This window comes from Oryx dammah, unplaced genomic scaffold (genome assembly GCF_014754425.2).
Source record: "Oryx dammah isolate SB20612 unplaced genomic scaffold, SCBI_Odam_1.1 HiC_scaffold_27, whole genome shotgun sequence".
Classification (NCBI taxonomy): Eukaryota; Metazoa; Chordata; class Mammalia; order Artiodactyla; family Bovidae; genus Oryx; species Oryx dammah.
This window is the reverse complement of record NW_024070211.1, coordinates 28,427,321-28,447,488: the sequence shown is the minus strand read 5'-3', so window position 1 is coordinate 28,447,488 and position 20,168 is coordinate 28,427,321. Positions and strand designations below refer to the sequence as shown.

At 53.8% G+C, this 20,168-nt stretch overlaps 1 protein-coding gene across 2 annotated transcripts; it reads right to left on the bottom strand.

The window, feature by feature from the left end:
* Positions 1-452: 452 nt before the first annotated feature.
* PTPRN (protein tyrosine phosphatase receptor type N) lies at positions 453-19,808 on the bottom strand. Of its 2 annotated transcripts, none has more exons than XM_040228270.1 (23): positions 19,647-19,808; positions 18,160-18,210; positions 17,768-17,881; positions 14,972-15,068; positions 13,742-14,003; positions 13,305-13,659; positions 12,746-12,880; positions 11,495-11,529; positions 10,544-10,818; positions 10,241-10,327; positions 9,853-9,932; positions 9,594-9,658; positions 8,725-8,943; positions 8,092-8,292; positions 7,844-7,991; positions 7,619-7,692; positions 7,332-7,409; positions 7,081-7,200; positions 5,706-5,872; positions 2,316-2,369; positions 1,615-1,679; positions 1,327-1,400; positions 453-1,112 (listed from the first exon to the last, which is right to left on the bottom strand). In XM_040228270.1, the coding sequence occupies exons 1-23, from the start codon at positions 19,759-19,761 to the stop codon at positions 1,041-1,043; spliced, it is 2,943 nt and encodes a 980-aa protein (XP_040084204.1). In that variant the 5' UTR covers positions 19,762-19,808; the 3' UTR covers positions 453-1,040. The 2 variants fall into 2 exon arrangements, with proteins under 2 accessions (XP_040084204.1, XP_040084205.1); XM_040228271.1 differs by having other exon boundaries at positions 12,746-12,877; positions 19,647-19,787.
* Positions 19,809-20,168: the final 360 nt, after the last annotated feature.

Genomic DNA, 20,168 nt, shown 5'->3' with positions numbered 1-20,168 from the left:
GTCCTAACCTCCGTCCTGCATGGTGTATATTATTCCTGAGGCCAAAAGGTGCGAGGCTGCTGCCCTAGAACCAAGAGGAGATGCAGCCAAGAGGCCAAGCGTGCCTGTGTTGGAATCCCAATTCCACCACTTAAGTAGTTGTGGTACCTCAGGCAAGTTCTGTGCAGTCTCTCTGTCTGTAAAATAGGGCTAATAATTGGTAGCATGTCCTGAAGATTAAAACAGTTAATGGTTGTCAAGCACCTTGGAGGCTATCAGACATGTAGGAAGTACAGCATAAAAAACTACTGCCCGATTGTCATTTGCTTCCATGCAAGCCTTGGAGAGCCTGACTCCACCGCCTGGCTCTCCCATAATTGTCTGCATCTCCTGAAACGCAGCAGGGCCTGCTCCAGGCTGAGACTGGGGCTGAAGCTTGGAAGCAGAGCAGAGAAACGCATAGGAGGTCTGGGTTGCAGCTGCACACACGACACACTAACTTTATTCACATTGATACAAAAGTAGATTTTTCCAGAAATGTTCTCTTGTGCCAGGGGGAGCAAGTTGAGTGGCACGTGGCAGAAGGGTGAGGGGAGGGGACGGGAGGGGGCAGGAGGGGCAAGGGCCACAGTGTGGGTCGTGTAGGCAGGACAGCGGGCAGCAGGGGCTAGGGGAGCAGGACGATCTGGGCATGGTGGCCCCTCTGCCCCATTCTAGCCACACTGGAGGGCAGAGGGCGTCCACACGGATATATTGGGAGCATCTAGAGTGGCAGGAAATGGGGGTCAGGGAACTTGGACAGGAGGAGATTGTGGGTGGAATTTGGTGCCCATGACTTTCCTCTCCTTCTGACCGGCTGCCAGCTACCCCAGGGGACACCAGGGGTTCCTGTATGCCCCATCTTGCTTCCCCTTCCTTACATGCTCCTCTTGGAAGGGCTGGACATGCCCAGGAGGGGCCGAGTTGGCGGGTGTGGCGGTGAGAGCGAGTGCACAGATAGATGCTCACGCAGGCAAGGAGGGAGTGGAGGCTGGGCTGCCCACCGAGGGGCCCCAGGGGTCTCACTGGGGCAAGGCCTTGAGGATGGCATTTACCTCCTCCGCCACAGCTGTCAGGGCAAACTCAAACTGGTCCTGGGGAAGGGTAGAGGGAGAAAGGTCGTGGGGAGGCCCGGCCTCTGCTCCTGCCCTGGGATGGGTTGGGGGGGCTTTGGGGCGGTCACTTGCGGGAGAAGGAGGGAGCCCTCCTGGGGGAGATTTGGAGGCAGGCAGGCGGGAGAGGCAGGCCCCTGCCACTTCCCCTGGGGAAAGGTCATGGCTAGGGTGGGTGTAGAGAGAAACAAGTCACCTTAGAGCGAACAAGGCCAGGCCGCTGGTCACGGACATGCTCCAGGGTGGCAGCGATGTCAATCTCCTTCACTCCTGGTGGGGAGGGGTGTGGGGACAGAGATGCTCAGAGGGTGTCCAGAGGAGGGTAGGACCCAGAAAGCCTAGGGCATCTTGGGATGGGAGGCTCAGAGGACTGGATAAAGCCTGGGGGTGTGGTGACCTGCCCTCCACGAACTCCTGTGGCCCCAGGGGCTGGGGAGACTCTAATCTGGGGCTGGGCTGGGGACGTGGTGGGGAGGGGCCTCACCTTTCGCCATGCGGTTCAGTACCATGTCGATGAGGATGTAAGTGCCCGTCCTCCCCGCACCGTCACTGCAGAGGAGATGGTGACAGGCTGAGCTGGGGACCCAGCAAGAAGGGGGAGGGGAGGGGGCATGAAGGCGTGGGGTGGAGACGCTGGTGGAGCTGTTAGGGTTAGCTGCGGGGTCGGAGGGCATGAGTGAGCCGAGGATGAGGGATGGGGTCATAGCTCCTGGGTCCTGGGAATTGGGCCTTGGAGTGTCTCTTGGGCAGTGAGCCAACTGAAAAGGAGAGCCCTGGCTCCACCCTGAGGTGGAGGCAGTGAGAAGGAATGGGAATAGCCATTTCCAGCCACTGGCCAGGCTTTCCTTCAGCCAACGTCTTACGTAAATGGCAAGATGGTAAATATTTTCAACTTTGTGGGCCACATATAGCCTCTGTCGTGTGTTTTTTTTCCCTTCAACTATTTAAAAATCGGAACATCATTCTTAGCTCATGGGCCATTAAGAAAATAGATGGTATGCTGAATTTAGCCCATGGGCTGTTGTTTGCTGGTATCAAGGGGACAGGCCAACAGCGTGCTTGGGAGATACACATGGAGAGCAGGACCGGAGAGGGGGTGGGAACCGCGAAGGTGCCCCCGTCAGGGCCCTCTGGCTTGGGTCTGGCCCGCCCCCACCCCCCACCCCCCTCCAATCCTATACACACCTGCAGTGCACAATGATGGGGCAGGAGCGGCCCCGGTAGCACTTGTTCACCTTCCTGCAACAAGAAATGGGCATGAGGCCAGGGGCACCAGCAGAGGGGAAGGGGAGCTGAGACACACACCTGTGGGCCTGTCTTCCTTTCCTCTCCACCTGCCCAGGGCCGAGGAGGGAAGAGGGCTGGACGGAGGAGTCGTGGCTGGAGGCCAAGAACCAAAGATGGTGTGGGGGGCATTGGGCTTGCCTTGTCACTATGGGCCTAGGCTATGCACCTGGAACAACTGATAAATCAGCTCTGATTTATCAGATAAAACCTGATAAATCAGATCAACCGATAAAAACCTTTCAAGCCTCAGTTTTCTTACCTGTAAAACGGGGATGATAGTAATAGTAACCTCCTTCTTAGGGTTATTACATGGATTATGAGATAATCCATATAAAGGACTAAGTGATAAATCTGGCACACAGTAGGTGATCATTAAGTGATGGCACTATTAAAGATAATATGTCATAATATTAACAGTCTCCCCTGCCTGAAGTTCAGGGAGGATAGGTGTTCTGGTGACTTCAAGGCTGTCAGAGCACACTATTGCTCTGCCCTGGGTGTTCCCCTCCCCACCTGGGCTCCTGTGGTCCTCACCAGCAGTGAGGTCTGGTTGCAGCCCTGGGTGCAGAGTTCCTCTGGCGAGGGGATGACAACGCCTCAGCTCTGAATATGCTGCCGCCCACTGTCTCCCTGGGTAAGTCTTACCCCAGCACAGGTGCTCTGTGATTGGGTCATAGTCAGACTGTGGGTCCACCTGGACCTCAGACTCTGCTTCTTGGACCACAGCTCAACAAGGAGCGGGTGGGTTCTCTCTCTCTCGTGGCCCAGTCTAACCTGCCCTTGTTCCTTATGACATTCCTGATTTGAGAGTCACTTGCAGACTCCTGATACTCCCAAAGGACAACGGCGAGGGAGAACCTTTTGAAGGGTTATTAGAGCATTTCAGAGGAGCTTAGAACTTAGTGGTTCCCCAGTCTGGTACCCCCAGACTTGCTAGAGCCAGGTGACTTTGAATGGTTTTCTAGGAGTCCACATGATTCCTTAGCGTATCGGCTGGTACATCAGGGCTGGGGTTGAACAGAAGTTGTCACGGTGGCTCCCAGTCAGTTAATAATAATGATAACAAATAGTACTTAGAATTAACAGAGCCTCTGCTATGTGCTGGGGCTTCCCTGGTAGCTCAGCTGGTAAGAATCCACCTGGAATGCAGGAGACCCCAGTTCAATTCCTGGGTCAGGAAGATCCACTGGAGAAGGGATAGGCTACCTACTCCAGTATTTTTGGGCTTCCCTGCTGGCTCAGTTAGTAAAGAATCCACCTGCAATGCAGGAGACCTGGATTCTATCCCTGAGTTGGGAAGATCCCTTGGAGAAGGGAAAGGCTACCCACTCCAGTATTCTGGCCTGGAGAATCCCATGGACTGTATAATCCAGGGGGCACAGAGTCGGACACGACTGAGCGACTTTCACTTTTACTTTTGCTATGTACCTGGCACTTACAGTAGATTTTATAGATTTCATGCTATTGACTTTTGTAACAATCCCTTAAGGTATGGGTCATCAATCTCATTTCACAGGTAAGAAGACAGATGGAGGTCAAGGAACTTGATCAGAGTCATTTTCTAAGACTTCAAAATTTATTTTGCCTTCCCTCTGATGGACCTTCACCAAATCAGTATTTATTAAGCAGCAATTAATTTGTTCTGGGTGTCTAAGCCAATTGAGTTTACATAATTCCAGCCTGAAGCAAAGAAACATAACCTTTTCGCTTACCTGTGCAGTCTTAAAATAGGTCCATGCACTCATTTTATAAAGATTTTTAAATATGGAAAACAAAAAATACCCCTGATACCCTTGATGGCACCTTCAAGAAGCCTGTACCTCAGGTTGCATGGACCCCAGTTAGAAACCATTGTCCTGAGGCTCAGAAACTACCCCCAGGTTCCCACCCCAGTTCTGTTCCTCTGCTTTCTGCCCAGCACCTAGAGACCTCAGACTGGCCTGGCAAGGGGCAGAGAAGCAGAAGGAAGCTGCAGTGTGGGTGAGGTCCCTGCCATGGCAGCAGGCTTCTCAGCCACCTATCTGTGGAGGGAAGGCAGGGGACTCTGGAGGCCTGGACATGGTTTTAGCATCTGAAGAGGGCAAGTCCCCCTGTTGGTTTCCTGTCCCAGCCCCCACCTGGTTCTATGAGTCCCCAAGAGTCCAGAGATCACCCCCATTCCCTTTGATAGTATTTGTCCCTTCCCTGAATCTCCCCAGCCCCAGCTCTCCCAGCGCCCTTCAGGGTGGTCCCTGGGCCACACGTCCTCATGTCCCATCCATGCAGCGGCCACACCTGCCAGTGATCACTTTTGTGACTATGCAACTGGAGTGAGAATACTAGCTGCAGATCACAAAAATGACGCTGGCAGCCGTGCGAGAGAGAGAAGAGGGAGGAGACAGAGAGGGGAGACAGACAGAGCAACGGAGAGACAGAGACATGTAGAGAAAGAGAGAGAGGAGGGGGGATAGAGAGACAAAGAGAGGCAGAGTAAATAGGCAGAGATGGGAGGGAGGTGGAGGAAACAGCTGAGAGATGGAACAGGGAGAGGTGAAGAGGGGGGAAGTGTGGATGGAGTGGGGGAGTGAGACAGACTGTGAGAGCGATGGGGAGAGAGCTGAGGGGGAGAGGGAGGGTGGAGGAGAGAAAAGTGGGAAGGAAGGGAGGGAAAGAGGGAAAGAAATAAAAATAGAGGCAAAGAGACACAGAGGGTAAAGAAGGGGGAAGGCAGGGGTTAGTGAGAGAAAGCAAGGGGACAGCAGACTTAGAGACTGAGCACCAGGAAACACAGGACAGGAGGAAATAGACGGCAAGGACCAAGGAGGAGGAGAGGAGAGAGGGAGGCGGCTACAAACAAGATGAGCCTTTCAGGGTATGGGGGGCGGAGGGAGAAGAAGGTTACGGAGAAAGAGTGGGAGATAGGAAAAGAGGCCAAGAAAGAGGGAAGAGGCAGCCAGCCAGCAGAGAGCGCGAGCAGTCAGGAGCTGGACCACAGCAGTGGACGGATGGGCACAGCGAGACAGGGCGTCAGTCCTGGTTTGGGGGGTGGTGTCCAGAAGGGGATGCCAGGAGGTCAGAGTCAGTCCTGGTTTGGGGGTGTCTAGAAGGGGGCACCAGCGGACCAGAAGCTGAGGCTCCAGGTCGGGCGAGAGGGCCTGCCTCTCCTGACCGGGGGGCCCCAGGAGGAGATGATAGGCTGCGGGGAGGCGCCAGAGCGCGGCTCCCGGCCCCCTTGCTCCTGGGCTGCTCTCGCCCGGGCTTCTGGCAGCGTTCCTCGGGCCGCCCCACCGCCCAGGGGTGCCCGCTCACCTGCGGAAGTCCAGGAGAGGCCGGGTGGAGGCCGGGGTGCCCTCTGCCGGCCAGCTGAGGAAGTGGAACTGCGTGAGAGTGCGCGTCTCCTGGGTCTGCACGTTCTTCAGGTAGAAGCTCCGCACTAGGAAGTCCTCGCACCAGATGTGCTCCGACACCAGGTTCACCTGCGAGGGTGGGGGCGCAGGCCTGAGCGCGGCAGGGCCTCTCCAAATCCTCCCGGCCTCCCAGGCCAGTCAAGAAGCTCACTCAACCGTCCCCAGGAACCCTAGCCATCTGTGTCACTTATGGACTGCTCAGGACGACTGGCGGCTTCTCCATCTAGACACGGCAGGAGCCTAGCTCCCCGACCAGGGATCGAACCCGTGCCCCCTGCAGTGGCAGCTCGGATTCTTAACCACTGGACGCTCCGGGAAGTCCTGTGTGCTTCCTGGAATCAGTTTCTCCTTCCTCTTTTTCGCAAAGACTAGCACAGTGTCTGTGCTACACACACACCATAAACTTCGATAAAATTCTGTATTTTCATTTGATTTTTTTCTTTAACCCCAAGCAGGACCAATTTTTAAAGCTTAAAAAGAAAAAGTATTGTATGCTCATCTAATGCTGAAAATTTGTTATCCAGAGCTCATTTAGAGATAAGAAGCTTCTGTTGTGCAAATAACATCTGTTTGATGGGGGATCCCATTGGTCAGGAATGTTTCTCCTTCCCCTACTTTGTCTCTGCCCAGACCCCGCCAGGGCAGGGTTTTTCTATTTTTCATAAGCAACATGTGTGATTGGCAGCTTTTTTTCTTTGCTTTGGCTTCCAGGAAACTCAGATCTAAACTAGACTCAATAAAAGTAGGACTAAGTCTTGGTCTTCAAGTATACTTATCTTCCTTGTCTCAAAACTGTACTCCTGGCTCTTAGCTTCTTACCTTAGTTTCAGTGGCTTTATAGTTTTATATCTGTACCTTTCATCACAGGTCCTTACAAGTGCTTTTCAGCCCTAGACTGGACACACACATACACACATGTATATGCATATATATATGTATGTGAATGCTTTCCTGGTGGCTCAGACAATAAAGAATCCACCTGCAACTCAGGAGACCTGGGTTCAATTCTTGGGTTGGGAAGATTCCCTGGAGAAGCACATGGCAACCCACTCCAGTATTCTTGCCTGGAGAATCCCCAGGACAGAGGAGCCTGGCAGGCTACAGTCCATGGGGTCTCAAAGAGTTGGACAGGACTGAGTGAGTAAGCACAGCATGGCACAGCATGTGTGAATATGTGTAACACATGGATGTTTATATACATACAGTTGCACATGCATGAATTGTGGACCGCCCACTGTCCCCACCCCCACTGTCTCCTGGCCATGGGGTTTGCTGACCTCATATACGTGGTAAAGGGAGGAGCCCTCGTCCGGCCAGTAGCGATCACACTGCTTGACACCATCCTCCACCAGCGGGGTCAGCATGACGATGACAGTGCAGCCACTCTCCCACACCATCTAGGGACAGGTGATGTCTAGCACCCAGGTAAGCGCCACTCCAACCTCCCTGGGAACTGGCTGGCCCTGGCTGCCCCTGGCTGCCCACAAGGGACCCCGGTCCCTGGAGACACCTCCCTCCAAAAGCCCACCTGCCAGAAGTCTGCAATGGTATGCGACAGCGGGCCCTGTGTAGCTATGTAGGCTGGCATCCGAGGGTCGTGCTCAATCTGGGGGCAGGGAAAATACATCATGAACCAGAATAGGAAATGCCATTACGGAGAGGTCTGGTCAAAGGGAGCAGGCTAAGGTCTGGGGGAGCCTCAGAACTCCCGTTTCCATGCCGGATATCAGGCCCACAATTCCAGGGCCTTGTGGAGCGGGAAATGGAGTCTATGGGGGCAGGATGAAAATGGGGGAGGAGATAGGAGCCACTCACAATGGGGCTGGCATTGATGTAATCGCTCCGAGAAGGGCTGCTCTCCACCTTCAGCTTGATGCGAGCATGGTCATCTGCACAGACCCCACACCCCACCCCAGAAACCCCTCCGGTCACTAGGGTCCTGGCACCTCTGCCACTCAGCCTGAGCCAGGAGCCCAGCCCCTACCCCAAGCCCTCCGGACTCCCAGCAGACAGAAGGCTGGGCCAGCAGGACTCACTCACAGGGAAGGAAGTCAGGGTGGCGGTTCTTTTTGATGTTGCCCTCGCCCTGGGCGGTGGCACAGGTGTTGGGCTCCGCCTGGTAGGCACACAGGGCCTGCCACTCCTTGGCCAGGCGGTCCCTGTTCCGAAGGTGGTCCTCCATGTAGGCCTGCAGGGACACCACAGCCTGGCGCCGGCCCCCACTGCCAGCCCTGCCCCTCCCACCAGCTGGTCCCCTCCCCGCCTCTGGGCCCATGTCCCATCCTGACCAGAATCATGTGTCCCGTGGAGATGTCCATGTTGGCTTGGGCGGGCTCCTCACACCAGGACGGGGTGCTGCTGTGGGAGCTGGGGCTGGCCTGGGCGGCGTCGCTGAACTGTGAGGACACGCTGCTCACCCGAGAAGGCTCAGGTGGACCCTCCGCCCGGTTGAACAGGGACTTTGTAGCCATATGCTGGCGGCATAGATCCTGCAGAAGAAAGACAGGGCAGGATCCATGTTCTCCTGAAGCCTTTTCAACAGAGTTCTGGACTCAATTCAACAGAGTCCTTAGGATGGTCCTGGATTGCTTTTGAATGAAACCTGTCTCCTCTGGGGTGGGGTCTTCTGCCCTGGGTCTCATCCTTTCCAGGGCTGTTCTGCTTGGGTGTGGCCCATGACAACCTCAGATATTACAGAGTAGAATCCAGAACCCCCTGAATGGTGGTACTGGGGAACCACTGGGGAACCAGGAACCACCTGTTCTCAATTCCCATCCATTCAAAATGCCTCCACGACACCCCTTCTGGGGCTTCTCCAGCCCGTGCCTGGATACCCAACTCCCTGCCCTCATCTTACATGAGACCCAGACTCCTGAGCCCCTTCCACTCCCTTTCATCAACAAGCTTCTGGGGCTGCACACCTGGTACTCAAAGGTAGTGTCACCATGGGCCCCCTCGGGTCCCAGGGCAGCCAGGCGCTCCTTGTCCTGCTGTCGTGCATGCTGCCGCACACACAGAGCCACTGCCAGGGCCACGAGCAGCCCAGCCACGCCCGCCAGGGCCACCAGAGTAAGGAGCACGGACCGCATGGGAGAAGTGCTGTGGGCCGGTCGGGGAAGGATGGCGGCTGCCTCCTCCCTCTGTGGGAACAAGGTTAGAATCAAGGTGGGCAGTGGTGGTGGGGGAGACTTAGGAGCTGCTCCTCACCCTGTCCCACACCCCACTCCCTGCTAGGATATCTCCTGGGAAAAAGCTGAGAGGCAGGGACATGGTGGTACAGGCAGAGGGACTCACACAGACCCAAGATCCTGCTTTCTCAATCCCCATGGGACCAACTCAACCACACTGTACTGCCAGAGACTTAGTGGGTGACTCTCCCTAGGAGTTTTTACATTAAAAAATGGATGTAGAGAAGTATAGAGACCCAGGGAGTCAAACAGTAGAACATGAGGCATCAGTGTTGGATGCATAATAGAAGCATATTTTGAGTTCAAAGTCCTTTCTGTGTAACGTTTTCCCTTGGAATTTGAGACTTTGCTCTAGCATATCTATGGACGGCTGGGCCATCTCAGGTAGTTCTTCCAGGTGAGCTGGCTGCCTATAGAAGGCTGATCCTGCAGGGAGCTGGGGCCACTGGGGCCATCTGCTGGTCGAAAAGAAAACTGCATGGAGGAGGGCAGCTTCAGCAAAGGTGGTGTATTTCAGCTCCTGTTCTGCCAAGACTGCCTTCATTTCTGGTGGGCAGCATCAGCCAGCGGGGACTTTGACTGATTCTTCAGTTATCTCATACCTGTCCCACTCCTGTCTGCAAGATCTGGAGCCCTGTCTGTGCTTCCAGTTCAGACTTCACCAACCCTGCAGGGAGGATGGAGGTCAGACCCTCTCCAGCCCCCCATATGGTCTCCACCCCATGCCATGCAATGCCCCGTGGCAGGCCGGGCCCACATCCCTGGGTCTGGGAATATTCCTGGGTCTGGGAATATTTCAAGGAGAGCATCAGCCACCGGTCTGGATCTATACAACTAGGGCTGGGGCCAAGAAGTATTTACCGGCTTGCTGGGTCACATCAGCCAAAGACAGGTTCTGTTCATTGTGCCGGATGCGGAAGGTAAGGGCTGGTCCCACGACACTGATGAATAGGAGGTATATTACTGCCTCACCCATCACAGATCCCAGATTTAAAATGAGAGATCCGCTCTGGTCCTATCCCTATTAGAGGATGGGGCTGAAACCCATGCCATACGGGGGTGTTTCAGGAGGGAAGATACTGGACAAGCCAGCAGCAGGGCGAAGTGTGCCTGTAACTTCAATGCAGCTGGAAACATCTGTGACCTGACCTCGGCCCCTTACCTGGAGTTTGTCTTCCCCTCCCTCCCTGAGCCCCTCAGGCCCCACTCCCTTCAAGCTACTTGCCGCCCCAGCCAGATAGAGCCCCACCTGATGTTGATGAAGCTGCCCGAGGACATGTGCACGTGCTCAGCCAGGATCTCCAGCAGCCTCACTCCTGCAGCCAGACTCAGGGGCCTGGAGTTGCAGAGCCGGTAGAGGAAGAAAAGTGGGGACCCTCTTGGCCACTTTCTTGAAACACCCTCCAAGGGTGCCAAGACATCCAGGGGTGCAGAGCAGTCCCCCCCCTCCACCCCCATCTACTTCACATCTGCAATTCTGCTCTCTGCCTCCCAAGGCAGGCCAGCCCAACCCCCAAGGGACCAAGAGGCTGCCCCACTCGGGAGCCCTTACTTCTGGTCGGTGACAATGTAGCCGTATTCCTCTGCTGATGGCCGAGTGGAGGGCTGCCCTGCCACAGTGGGCTGGCTCTGGCCCAGCGGGCTTTTCTTCTCTACCAGGACTGGTGTGGCGGGGGGGCCGGCAGCTTTGAGGGGCTCAGAGGATCCAGCGCTCAGCTCCTTCTGGGCTTTAGTGGAGGTGGAACCACCCATGGGGGATCCAGGCAGGGAGGGCATGGGGGGCGGAGGCTCTGCTGGGTCTACGCCCTGAACCTGCTCCTCCATTGTCTGTTTAGAAGAGAGGCTAGAGGTAAGGTGTCTAACAGTGAAGGGGTTAAGGAAAGGGGGTCTACAGTCTGGACCCTGAGCTCCCATAGGGGTGCTTATGACTTGATTCTCTTTCTATCCCCAGACCCAGGTCAGCATTGGGTACCGAGAGGGCATCCAGGAAAGTGAGCCAAGTGGATGAATGAATGAATGAATAAAGGGCTGAATGAGTGACTATTCATGATAAGTAATAATCGACAGGATGGGGCTGGAGTGGGGAGAAACTCCAGAGTGAGGAAAGCTGGAGTTAGGGGAGATGATGAACAGACAGGCAGTGTTTTTTTGACTTTTGTTTAGCCACACAATCTTAGAAATCCAACGTGTGAAACAGACAGAGCGCCTCAAGCCGTAGGGCAATCAGGAGTCTGCCTACTCCCTTCCCTCCCTTTGCCTAAGGATCTCTTTTCAAAAGTGTGGTCTGACACGACTGCAGTGAAAAAAAGCACTGAATCAAGAATTCTCACTTCTGGTCCCAGCTCTGCCTTCAGCCTGAGGTGAGACTTTAAACAATGACTTGCAGCCTCTGGGCCTCTGTTGAAGGGTCAGAGAATACAGATTCTGCGACCTGAGCCTGAGATTTAGATTTCAGCTAAGGGTTTTTGCTGCCTTACGGGTCTGGGAGGTGTTGCAAACTCACTTGCTTGATGTCAGCTCCAACGTTTACAACCCCTCCTGTAGAGACAGGAAAAACAGGACTCTGGGCAAAGGGCCAAGGCCAAGGTCCACACAACGCAGGCAGGAGAAAGGGCTGGTAGCTCTGAGTCTGTGACATCTGCTATGGGCTCTCCCCGCAGTCAGTAATCAAGGCTGTTGTTGAGTTCATCCTAACATGCCTCTGTGTGTGTTAATCCCTCAGTCGTGTCTGACTCTTTGTGACTGCAGGGACTGTAGCCTACCAGGCTCCTCTGTCCATGGGATGCTCCAAGCAAGAATACTGGACTGGATTTCCATGCCTTTCTCCAGGGTATCTTCCTGACCCAGGGATGAACCCACTTCTTTTGTTTCTCCTGCATTGGCAGGTGGATTCTTTACCATGGTACCAGCTGGGAAGCCCCATGCTTCTGGGCTTCTGCACCATGGGCTCAGTTACTTCAGTGGTATTCACCTCTTTGTGACCCCATGAACTGTATCTCGCCAGGCTCCTCTATCCACGGGATTCTGGAGCGGGATGCCATGCCCTCCTCTAGGAGATCTTCCCAACCCAGAGATCAAACCCATGTCTCTTATGTCTCCTGAATTGGTAGGCAGGTTCTTTACCACCAGCGCCACCTGGGGAGTCCCTTCTGCTTCATGCATGCACGCTCAGTCACTTCAGTCGTATTCGATTCTTTGTGACCCCACGGACCGTAGCCCACCAGGCTCCTCCACCCGTGGGATTTTCCAGGCAAGAATACTGGAGTGGGATTGCCATTTCCTTCTGCAGGGGATCTTCCCGACCCAGGGATGGAACCCGGGTCTCCCACATTGCAGGCAGACTCTTTACCTTCTGAGCAACCATTGCTTGATCAACTCCTCCCTATTTTGGGCCACATCCTTCAAAGCTATTCTTTGCACAGTCCTCTCTTACCTGTCAATTAGTGGCTTCTTGGCAATGACCTTAGGTCCTCAGCATCTTCTGCCTAACCTTTCCAGTGCCTCCAGATCCCCAGCTCATACCCTCATTGGCTTCTTTTCCCATTACCTTCCATCTCCCAGTCCTTTCCTGCTCTAACTCTTCAGCTCACCACCTCACCCCTTGCTTCCTGACTGTGGCTGTCAATGACTCCGTGTCTCAAACCAGTTCCCTACCCTAAGCTTGGCCCTTCCCCTCTAGACTGTTTCTTGTGGCCTTGAGAAGTGGGGCAAGAGGTCTCTGCGGGGCTGCCAGTCTCTCTGCCCCGACACTCACCCAGATTTCGCCTGGCACCCTTGTGCAGCAGCTGCAGCAGGGTCGAGAGGGTAGAGAGCTGCTCCGGGGTCAGCTGACGCAGCTCCACGCCATAGCCTGCCAGCACAGCGGCCACTCTCTGCAAAGTCGCATCTGCTGGGAGCCAAACATGGAGCTCAGGACTAGTGCCGGGATGAACTTATGGGATGAGTTTGCAGGTGGGAGGGGACCCCCACATTTAGGAACTTCTCAAACACCAGGACACTGATGCCCTCCCCTTCCCGTCCATGTCCACACTTTGGGGGAAAGCCCTTCAGGTGCCAAGACCAAACTTCAGGCCCAGTAGGGACTCCTCAATTCCCTAGCTGGAGAAGACATGTCAGCTCCAACCGCTACTGTATCCCCAGTGCCTACTTATGCCTGGCAGAGAGCAGGCAGTCAATAGGCATTAGTTGAGTGTACAGATGACTTTAAGGACAAATTAACAAGTGTGTTCATAGTCAGCACAGACCCCCCTCATCCCTGCCTCCCCAAGAAAGCAGCCCCATAGGCATGGAGTGGATGCTGAGACCACGGTTACCTGGCTGCTCTGCTGGGGCGGGAGACTTCTCCTCACGACCCTCTAGTCCTTCCTCCTCATAGCCCTCCGAGGAGTCCCCTGCCCGGCTGCTGCCCCCTGGCTCTGGCAGCCTTGGTGCCCTGGCCCTGCTGGGCACTTGTGACTCCTGGGCCAGGTAGAACAGCTCTGACTCCTGGAAAAGCTGAGCAGGTGGAGGCCCTGGAGGGTCCCCATAGGAGTGGCCAGGGTGAGCCCCAAACATGCTCTTGGAAGCAGTTTGGCTGAGGAAGGCAGGGGCTTCAGCCTTGGGCAGGGGGTCAACACTGACCATGCCTGGGGAGCTCTCTGAGCCCCGGGAGCCATCGCGGGAGCCAAACTGTGGGAAACCAGAGATTGGGATAAGAGCAGATGTCAGCATGGGGACTGGGGCTGAGAGGGGACCAGTGTCTAGAGCTCACCTGATGGAACAGGTAGGGCTGCAGCAGGGCAGGTTCATAACTCAGGGCAGGATGCGGGGGCTGTGGGGGCAGCAGCAGATGCTCCAAGAGAGGGGGCAGCAGCTCAGCCTGCAAAGGGGACAGTGGGGAGCCCGCCCCAGCTCCGCCCCCACCTACTGAAGGTCGAGGAAGCCGATGCTGCGGAGCTGGGGCGGAGCCAGTGGGGATGCCCTGTAAAAGCAGCTCCCCAGCGGGACCAGGTCTCCTGGGCACCAAGCCAGATCTGAGGAGGAAAGCAAAGTGTGTGGGGGGGGTGTGTGTGTGTGTGCGCGCATGTCTGTGTGTGCGCATGTTGGTTGTGTGGGGCAATGGTGTACAGAATTTATGAGGCAGAGATGCTGGGGGCCAGGCAGGCTTAGCCTAAAGTAAACCTGATCTCTCAAGAGATGAGGTAGCCTCAGGAGAGGAGACAGTAGCATGGAGAAGGGCCAGAGGTCTACGCCTGGGTGGAGGTCATCACCTCCCTGGTAAGCGTGCCTGGGTCCCTGAAACACAGCAGCAGAGCTGATGAAGCATGAGGCTAAGGACAGAAAAGGGGAGAGTGGGGAGCAGGGGAAGGGAGCTGGGAACTGCTCTAGATGAACTGTGGCTGCAACTTGCCCCGTTGCCCCTGTGTGCATGTCCCCAAGTACACATCCAAACATTCAATGCCGTGTCCCGCCCTACCCCACTCTGCCTTCTTCAGCTGGTATCATCCTCTGAGCCCCAAGCCCTCATTTACTTTCCTTTGCTTTACAGGGCCTGAATGATGCCTTCAGAGCCCCTAACCACAATAGGAAGATGGTGCCTCCTACCATGCAGTAATAAAACTGAACATTAAACAGCCTCAGTCTGACAAAATTCTAATCTGTTCCATGATGACTTCTTTGATGCTTCTTTTAAAATACCAAATGTCCAAATGTTTCAAAGCAGTCTTTAACATTGTGAATCAACTATGCTATAATAACAATTTTAAGAAAAGACTTTATCCGGCAAAAAAAAAAAAAAATTCCCCCAGTTTTGAATGCTCTTGTTTTGCTAGATCCCCAGGGATGAGCTCAGCTCATGTTGGGCATATCAAATGACCACTCCAGAGCCTCTTTCACCCATGCCCCAGCCTGCTGGTCTCTGTACATATTTTCCTCTCTCCATCAGGAGGACCACAGATGCACAAGCCTTGCAATGCTAGAGCTGATGACAAATGATGCCTACCTGTCCCTTAGATGAGGCTCTGGGGGGCGAAGTCTGGGGATACGCTCCATCTCCTGGGAGATCACATACTGGGTGAGGTCATCATGCCAGGACAGTCCTTCCAGGGAGAGAAAAGAGTGCGATGGAGATTGTCCCTCAGGCTTGGGGCAGTCTGAGGGCTCAGTAACAAGGGCCAGCGCAGATCACAACTGCACCCTCTACCCTGCAGTGTACTGAACTCGGCAGAGCCCGGGAGCAGTGGAGGGGGTCCAGGGACCTGGTGGGTGATCTGAGTTGTCCTTTCTGCCCCCCCCGCCCCGCCCCCAGGTGCTGATCTGGAAGTGAGACTGCCTCCGGTGAGACTGGGTTTAAATCCTCTGCCACTTACTAACTGTATGTCCTTAGCTGAACCTCTGTGAGCCTTAGTTCTCTCATCTGGAAAATGGGGGTTTATACCTCCTAAAATTGTTGTGATATTAAAACACAGTATAAAGTGGTTAGAATAGTACCTGACACATGAGTATTCAATAAATGCTATTGTTATTATCATCGTCAATATTATTATTCATCTTATTTTTATTGAACCTGAACCTCAGTTTTCTTTATTTGTGGTGGTGGTGGTGGTTTAAGTGGGAATAACATACACTTTATGGGTCTATAGTAAAGATTAAATGCAATCAGGGACTTGAAAATGCTTGGAAACCTCCAAAGCATCATACAGCTGTTTTAAGCCTTCATCAACATCATCTTATCCTGAAGGCAGATCTCCTGTTTGACCATTTCCCTCCATGAACTCTGCTTGCAAGAAAAGTCAGTCATCTATTCTAAAAGGATAACCTCCCACTCTCCAGTCCCACCTACTCTCATTCCTTCTTGCTCGCTTCTGGATTAATACTCATACTGCTTCTAACTCATATCATGGGATCTACACCTGCTTTTTTGCCTGTTAACATTAGATGAACTATCTGTGTTTCTATAAAAGGCCAATCCTCCACTTGGGCACTAGATTTCATCCCCTGCTACTACTCAAGAACATCTTCCCCACAATTCTCCCCTGTTTCCTAAATCATCATTTTCTCCTGTTGTCTACTGAATTATTCCCATTCACACACAAACACAATGCAATTTTTCCCATGTTATAATAAAAATACTGCTTGAATCCCACATTCCCCTCCAACGATCACCCCATTTGTTTGTAGCAAGACTCTTTGAAAGTGTTATCTCTGCTGGCTGTATCCACTTCCTTTCCTTCCATTCCCTCTTACTCACTCTTTTCAGGATTTCCCCGCCCCCCCCCCCAACTAGTCTACTAAAACTATCATCAAGATCACTAGTGGGTCCTGCATATCTAAATCTAGGATGAGTTCTCAGATCTCATCTTACTCGAGCTACCACTATCAGTTGACACTGTTGCTCACTCCTTCCCCCTTGATACACTCTCACTTAGCTTCTAGGACACCAAACACTCCTGTTTCTCCTTCTGCCCCATTGGCTCTCCCTTCTCAGCCTCCCTTGTTGATCCCACTCCTTCTCCTGGTCCTCTTAATGGAATTCTTTAGGGTTTTTCTTCATATTGACTCAATCCCTTGACTATTTCATCCACCTCATGGGTTTAATTACCATCTATACACCAAAGAATTCCAAATTTATATCTCTACTTCAGACTTCTCTCTCTCTTTCAAAACCCAATTTTATACACTCAACTTTCTATTCTAATTGAGGGGACATCTTGAACTCAGTATAATCAAAACTGAGCCCCCCTTCCCCAAGTTTATACTTCTGCATAGTTAATATTTTAATGTCTAGTGTTTCTGTTTATACCATTGATTCCCTACATTCTATTCTCAACACAGCAGCAAGAGTGATCCTTTTAAAGTAGAAGTGATATCAAGCACCCCTATGCTCAAACCTTGTGATGGTTTCCTCTTTTACTCAGAGTATAGTCAGAGTCCACACATTCTCCTGTAAAATCTTAGAACATCATTACCTACCTGACTGTGTCTTCTGCTCTGCCTCTCCATCACTCCTCTATAGCCTTCTGTAGAGGTGTTTTCCATGGTGCTCCTCAAACTCATGCTTAGGGCTTTTGTTCCAGATCCTTGGCCAACCAAAATACTCTTTCCTAAGATAACCTTCTGGAAAACATCCCCACCTCCTTGATGTATTTATTCAAATTTCATAGCCTCACTAAGATCTATCTTGACCACTCATTTTAATAGTATGGCTTCCTACCTCACCATTTCTGATCCCTTTATTCTGCTGTAATTGTTTTTTTCCATGGCACTTATCCCCTTCTAACATATGAATATTTTCTAATTTATATAATGTAGCACCTCCCTTCATCTCCTGAATATAAACCCCAGAAGGCAGAGATCTTCATTTCACCCCTTGATAAATCTTAAGCACCTTAAACTATGTTTGCCACATAGAAGTACCCAATAAATGAATGAATTTATTTGAATAAATGAATTGAATGAGTGGGGTGTTCTCCTGGCTGAAGACCCCAGGATTCACAGCTCTGGAATACTCAGTCAGTTCCAGAGAGTGGGCTGATCTCAAAGAGATGAATGCTGGCCTCTTCCAGTGGCTTCTTCCAGAAGCCCCCTCTGGATTCCTCCAGAGAGTCTAAGTGTGAACAGCATATCCCTAGGATTCTACTCCCACTCCTGTCTCCAGTAGGGTCTGGGAAGCTGAGGCTCCACAGTGGGTGTGATAAGAACGTTCCATGAGAGAAAACCTAAAGTCAGGTGGTCCCTCCCTTCCCCATTTCATCTAACCAAGTTACAGCCTCTCTCCTCCAGCGCCTCTAGGCCTCACCTTGGGACATGAGCTGCCGGAGCACACCTTGTAAGCGTTGAAGAACTGGGGATGTGACTTGCAAAAGGGGCCGGGCTTGCCCCACTCCCACCTGGCACTGTCCAAACAAGCCATCTAAGAACACAAAAGTGGTGTTAGCAGGGGGCTTGGACAAGAGGCCTTCCAAAGCCCAGGTTGCAAATAGAGAGCTCTGTCTCTATCTCCTCTCTTGGCTTCAGAGGGCTTTGCTCCTCCAGGTCATCCCCCCTTCTCTCCAAGTGCAATTCCCTTTCTGACCTCCAGGCACCCACCCCCCCCAACACACACACACACACACACACACACACTACTTTCTCATTGTGTACCCTGCCCACCCCCACCGACTTGTAAGTCCTATGTTTGGTTTCACTCACCCTGAATACAGACTTCAAGATGAGAGCAGAGTCTGCGGTCAAACAGACAGCCTGTAGAGAACAGGTGAGCAGAGAGGCTCAGATACCCCCAGGCATACAGTGGTCAGATGGATGAACAGGCTAGGGAAGGGGGAAGCAGATGGGATCCAGTCGTCCATTCTAAGGAAGGCTTTAAGCTGGGAGGAGAGGAGGGAAGAGGCCTCCTCTTCCTAAGAGGGGGATCTGGCTTTGGATTTCAAAGATCTGCAAGTTTGGATTCTTTCCCTAAAAGCCTCAGTTTGTTTAACTAAGTAATGGGGAGAAGAAGCCCTTCAGGTGCATGGGGATGGTGATGGTGGAGAATCATAAACTTCTACTCTGATAGAATTACTGCGGGGTACTTTATGTCCAAGTTCAGAGGGAAAATGGATTTTCCTTCCCATATCTCCAAAAGTATCTTATGATGGCCTGGGACTCAGAAGAGATGGGAACCCTAGCACACTTCCGCTTCGCATGGGAAAGGGTGGGATGGCTCTAAGGCAGTGCTCTCCACACTGTCCCTCTAAGTCCGTGGCCCTAGAGCTGTTGGCGCTGTTCGCGGTGCTGAAGCTCTGAGCCCGGCGCCTCAGGGTTTGCCTGGAAGCAGTTATAGGGGAGGGAAGGGCGACCGGGTGAGGAGCCTTCAAAAGACCTGACCTCTCCGCCATTCCAGCCTTCATCTTCCACCCTAACCAACCCGCAGCGCCACAGGAAGTACCTTGCCCTGGCCTTCAAGCCCGATGGGGAAGGAGGGCGTCAGATTGCTAGCTTGCGCCCCTTCCCCCACACGCCCCTGGCCCCCACCCTCCCCCTGCTCATGAGTCAGCGCTGACTGTCTCCGTCCGCTCAGATGTGAGTCAGCACCAGGCCTGGCTGTGGGGAGGGGGCGGGAGACGACCCCTCCCTCTTCACCCTCTTTGGCCCCCTTCCCCAGCCGTCTGCTTCTTATAGGAGATCAGATTACAGCGATCTGCCTTTCTCTAGGAGAGAAACCCTGGCCCCTCCCTTGGCCTGATCCTCTACGGAAATCTGGGACCCCGGAGCTCGTGGGCCCGACTTCTACTGCCTGGAAACCAGGGTTCTCTCTCTTTCCTTCCCCTCCTCCACCCCTCAGCGCCGCCACTTTTTGGCGCCTCGGGACACTTCCTTCTCTTGTATCCCGTCTCTAGGTCTCTCTGTCCACACGCACCCCCATTCCTTCTCCCCAAACCCCAAACTTGCCCTGAGCCCTCTTCTCTTAGGTCCCGCCCCCGGGTTCCCAGCCCCACCTCCAGGCCTACGCCCCTTTCCTCGCAGACGCCCTCTCTTCTCTCTCCGCTCACCGGGCCTCCCCCTCCCCACTCCACATACACCTTCCAGCCGAGGTTCTGACCTTCGCGATACTTCCCGTTCCCTCCCCTCCACACCCCCAGCACACCCCACCGAGTTCTGCTCTCGGCACCCTCCCCCACCCCCCATTTCCTCCTGACCGTGGGCACTAATGGCGTTGCAGCCTCCCGGGCGGCTGCCCAGCAACAGCAGACAGAGTAGCACCCGGAGACCCCCAGATCCCCCGGGACCCCCAGGCCGCCCCGGGAGCCGCATCCTTCCTGGCTCGGCTCTCCAGCCTGGCAGCCAGAACCGCAGCGACGCCGGCCCGAGCCTGCCAGCGGGGCCGAGGCGGGGCCTGCCACTCCCCACCCACCGAGGCGGGGTCTACACGCCCCTCTCGCCGCAACTCTGCCAACCCCAGGCGGCTGGTGACGACATCCCCACCCCCGGCTCTGGCGTCGATTTGCGTCATTCGTGGCGTAAAAGCGCAGTCTTCGTCGGGCTCCTACTCACCCCAGCCCTCCTACACCCAACAGTAGGTGCCTCTTTAGAATTCTCACTTGGCCTCAACTTGACATATTCTTCTCCCCAAGGGCCACCGCCTCTATCACCCAGTCTCAGGGTTGGCGAGAAGGGCTCCCGTTGGGTGGGGACCAGGAAGGATAAGTGAGTCCTGTAGT

Excerpts from the sequence above, each read along its gene's own strand:
- PTPRN (XM_040228270.1), bottom strand. The coding sequence starts at position 19,761 with ATGCGGCTCCCGGGGCGGCCTGGGGGTCCCGGGGGATCTGGGGGTCTC. Across the intron at positions 10,328-10,543 it reads TACATTGTCACCGACCAGAA|GCCCCTGAGTCTGGCTGCAG; the intron begins GTAAGGGCTCCC and ends CTGCAACTCCAG. Across the intron at positions 9,659-9,852 it reads TGATGTGACCCAGCAAGCCG|GGTTGGTGAAGTCTGAACTG; the intron begins GTAAATACTTCT and ends TCCTCCCTGCAG.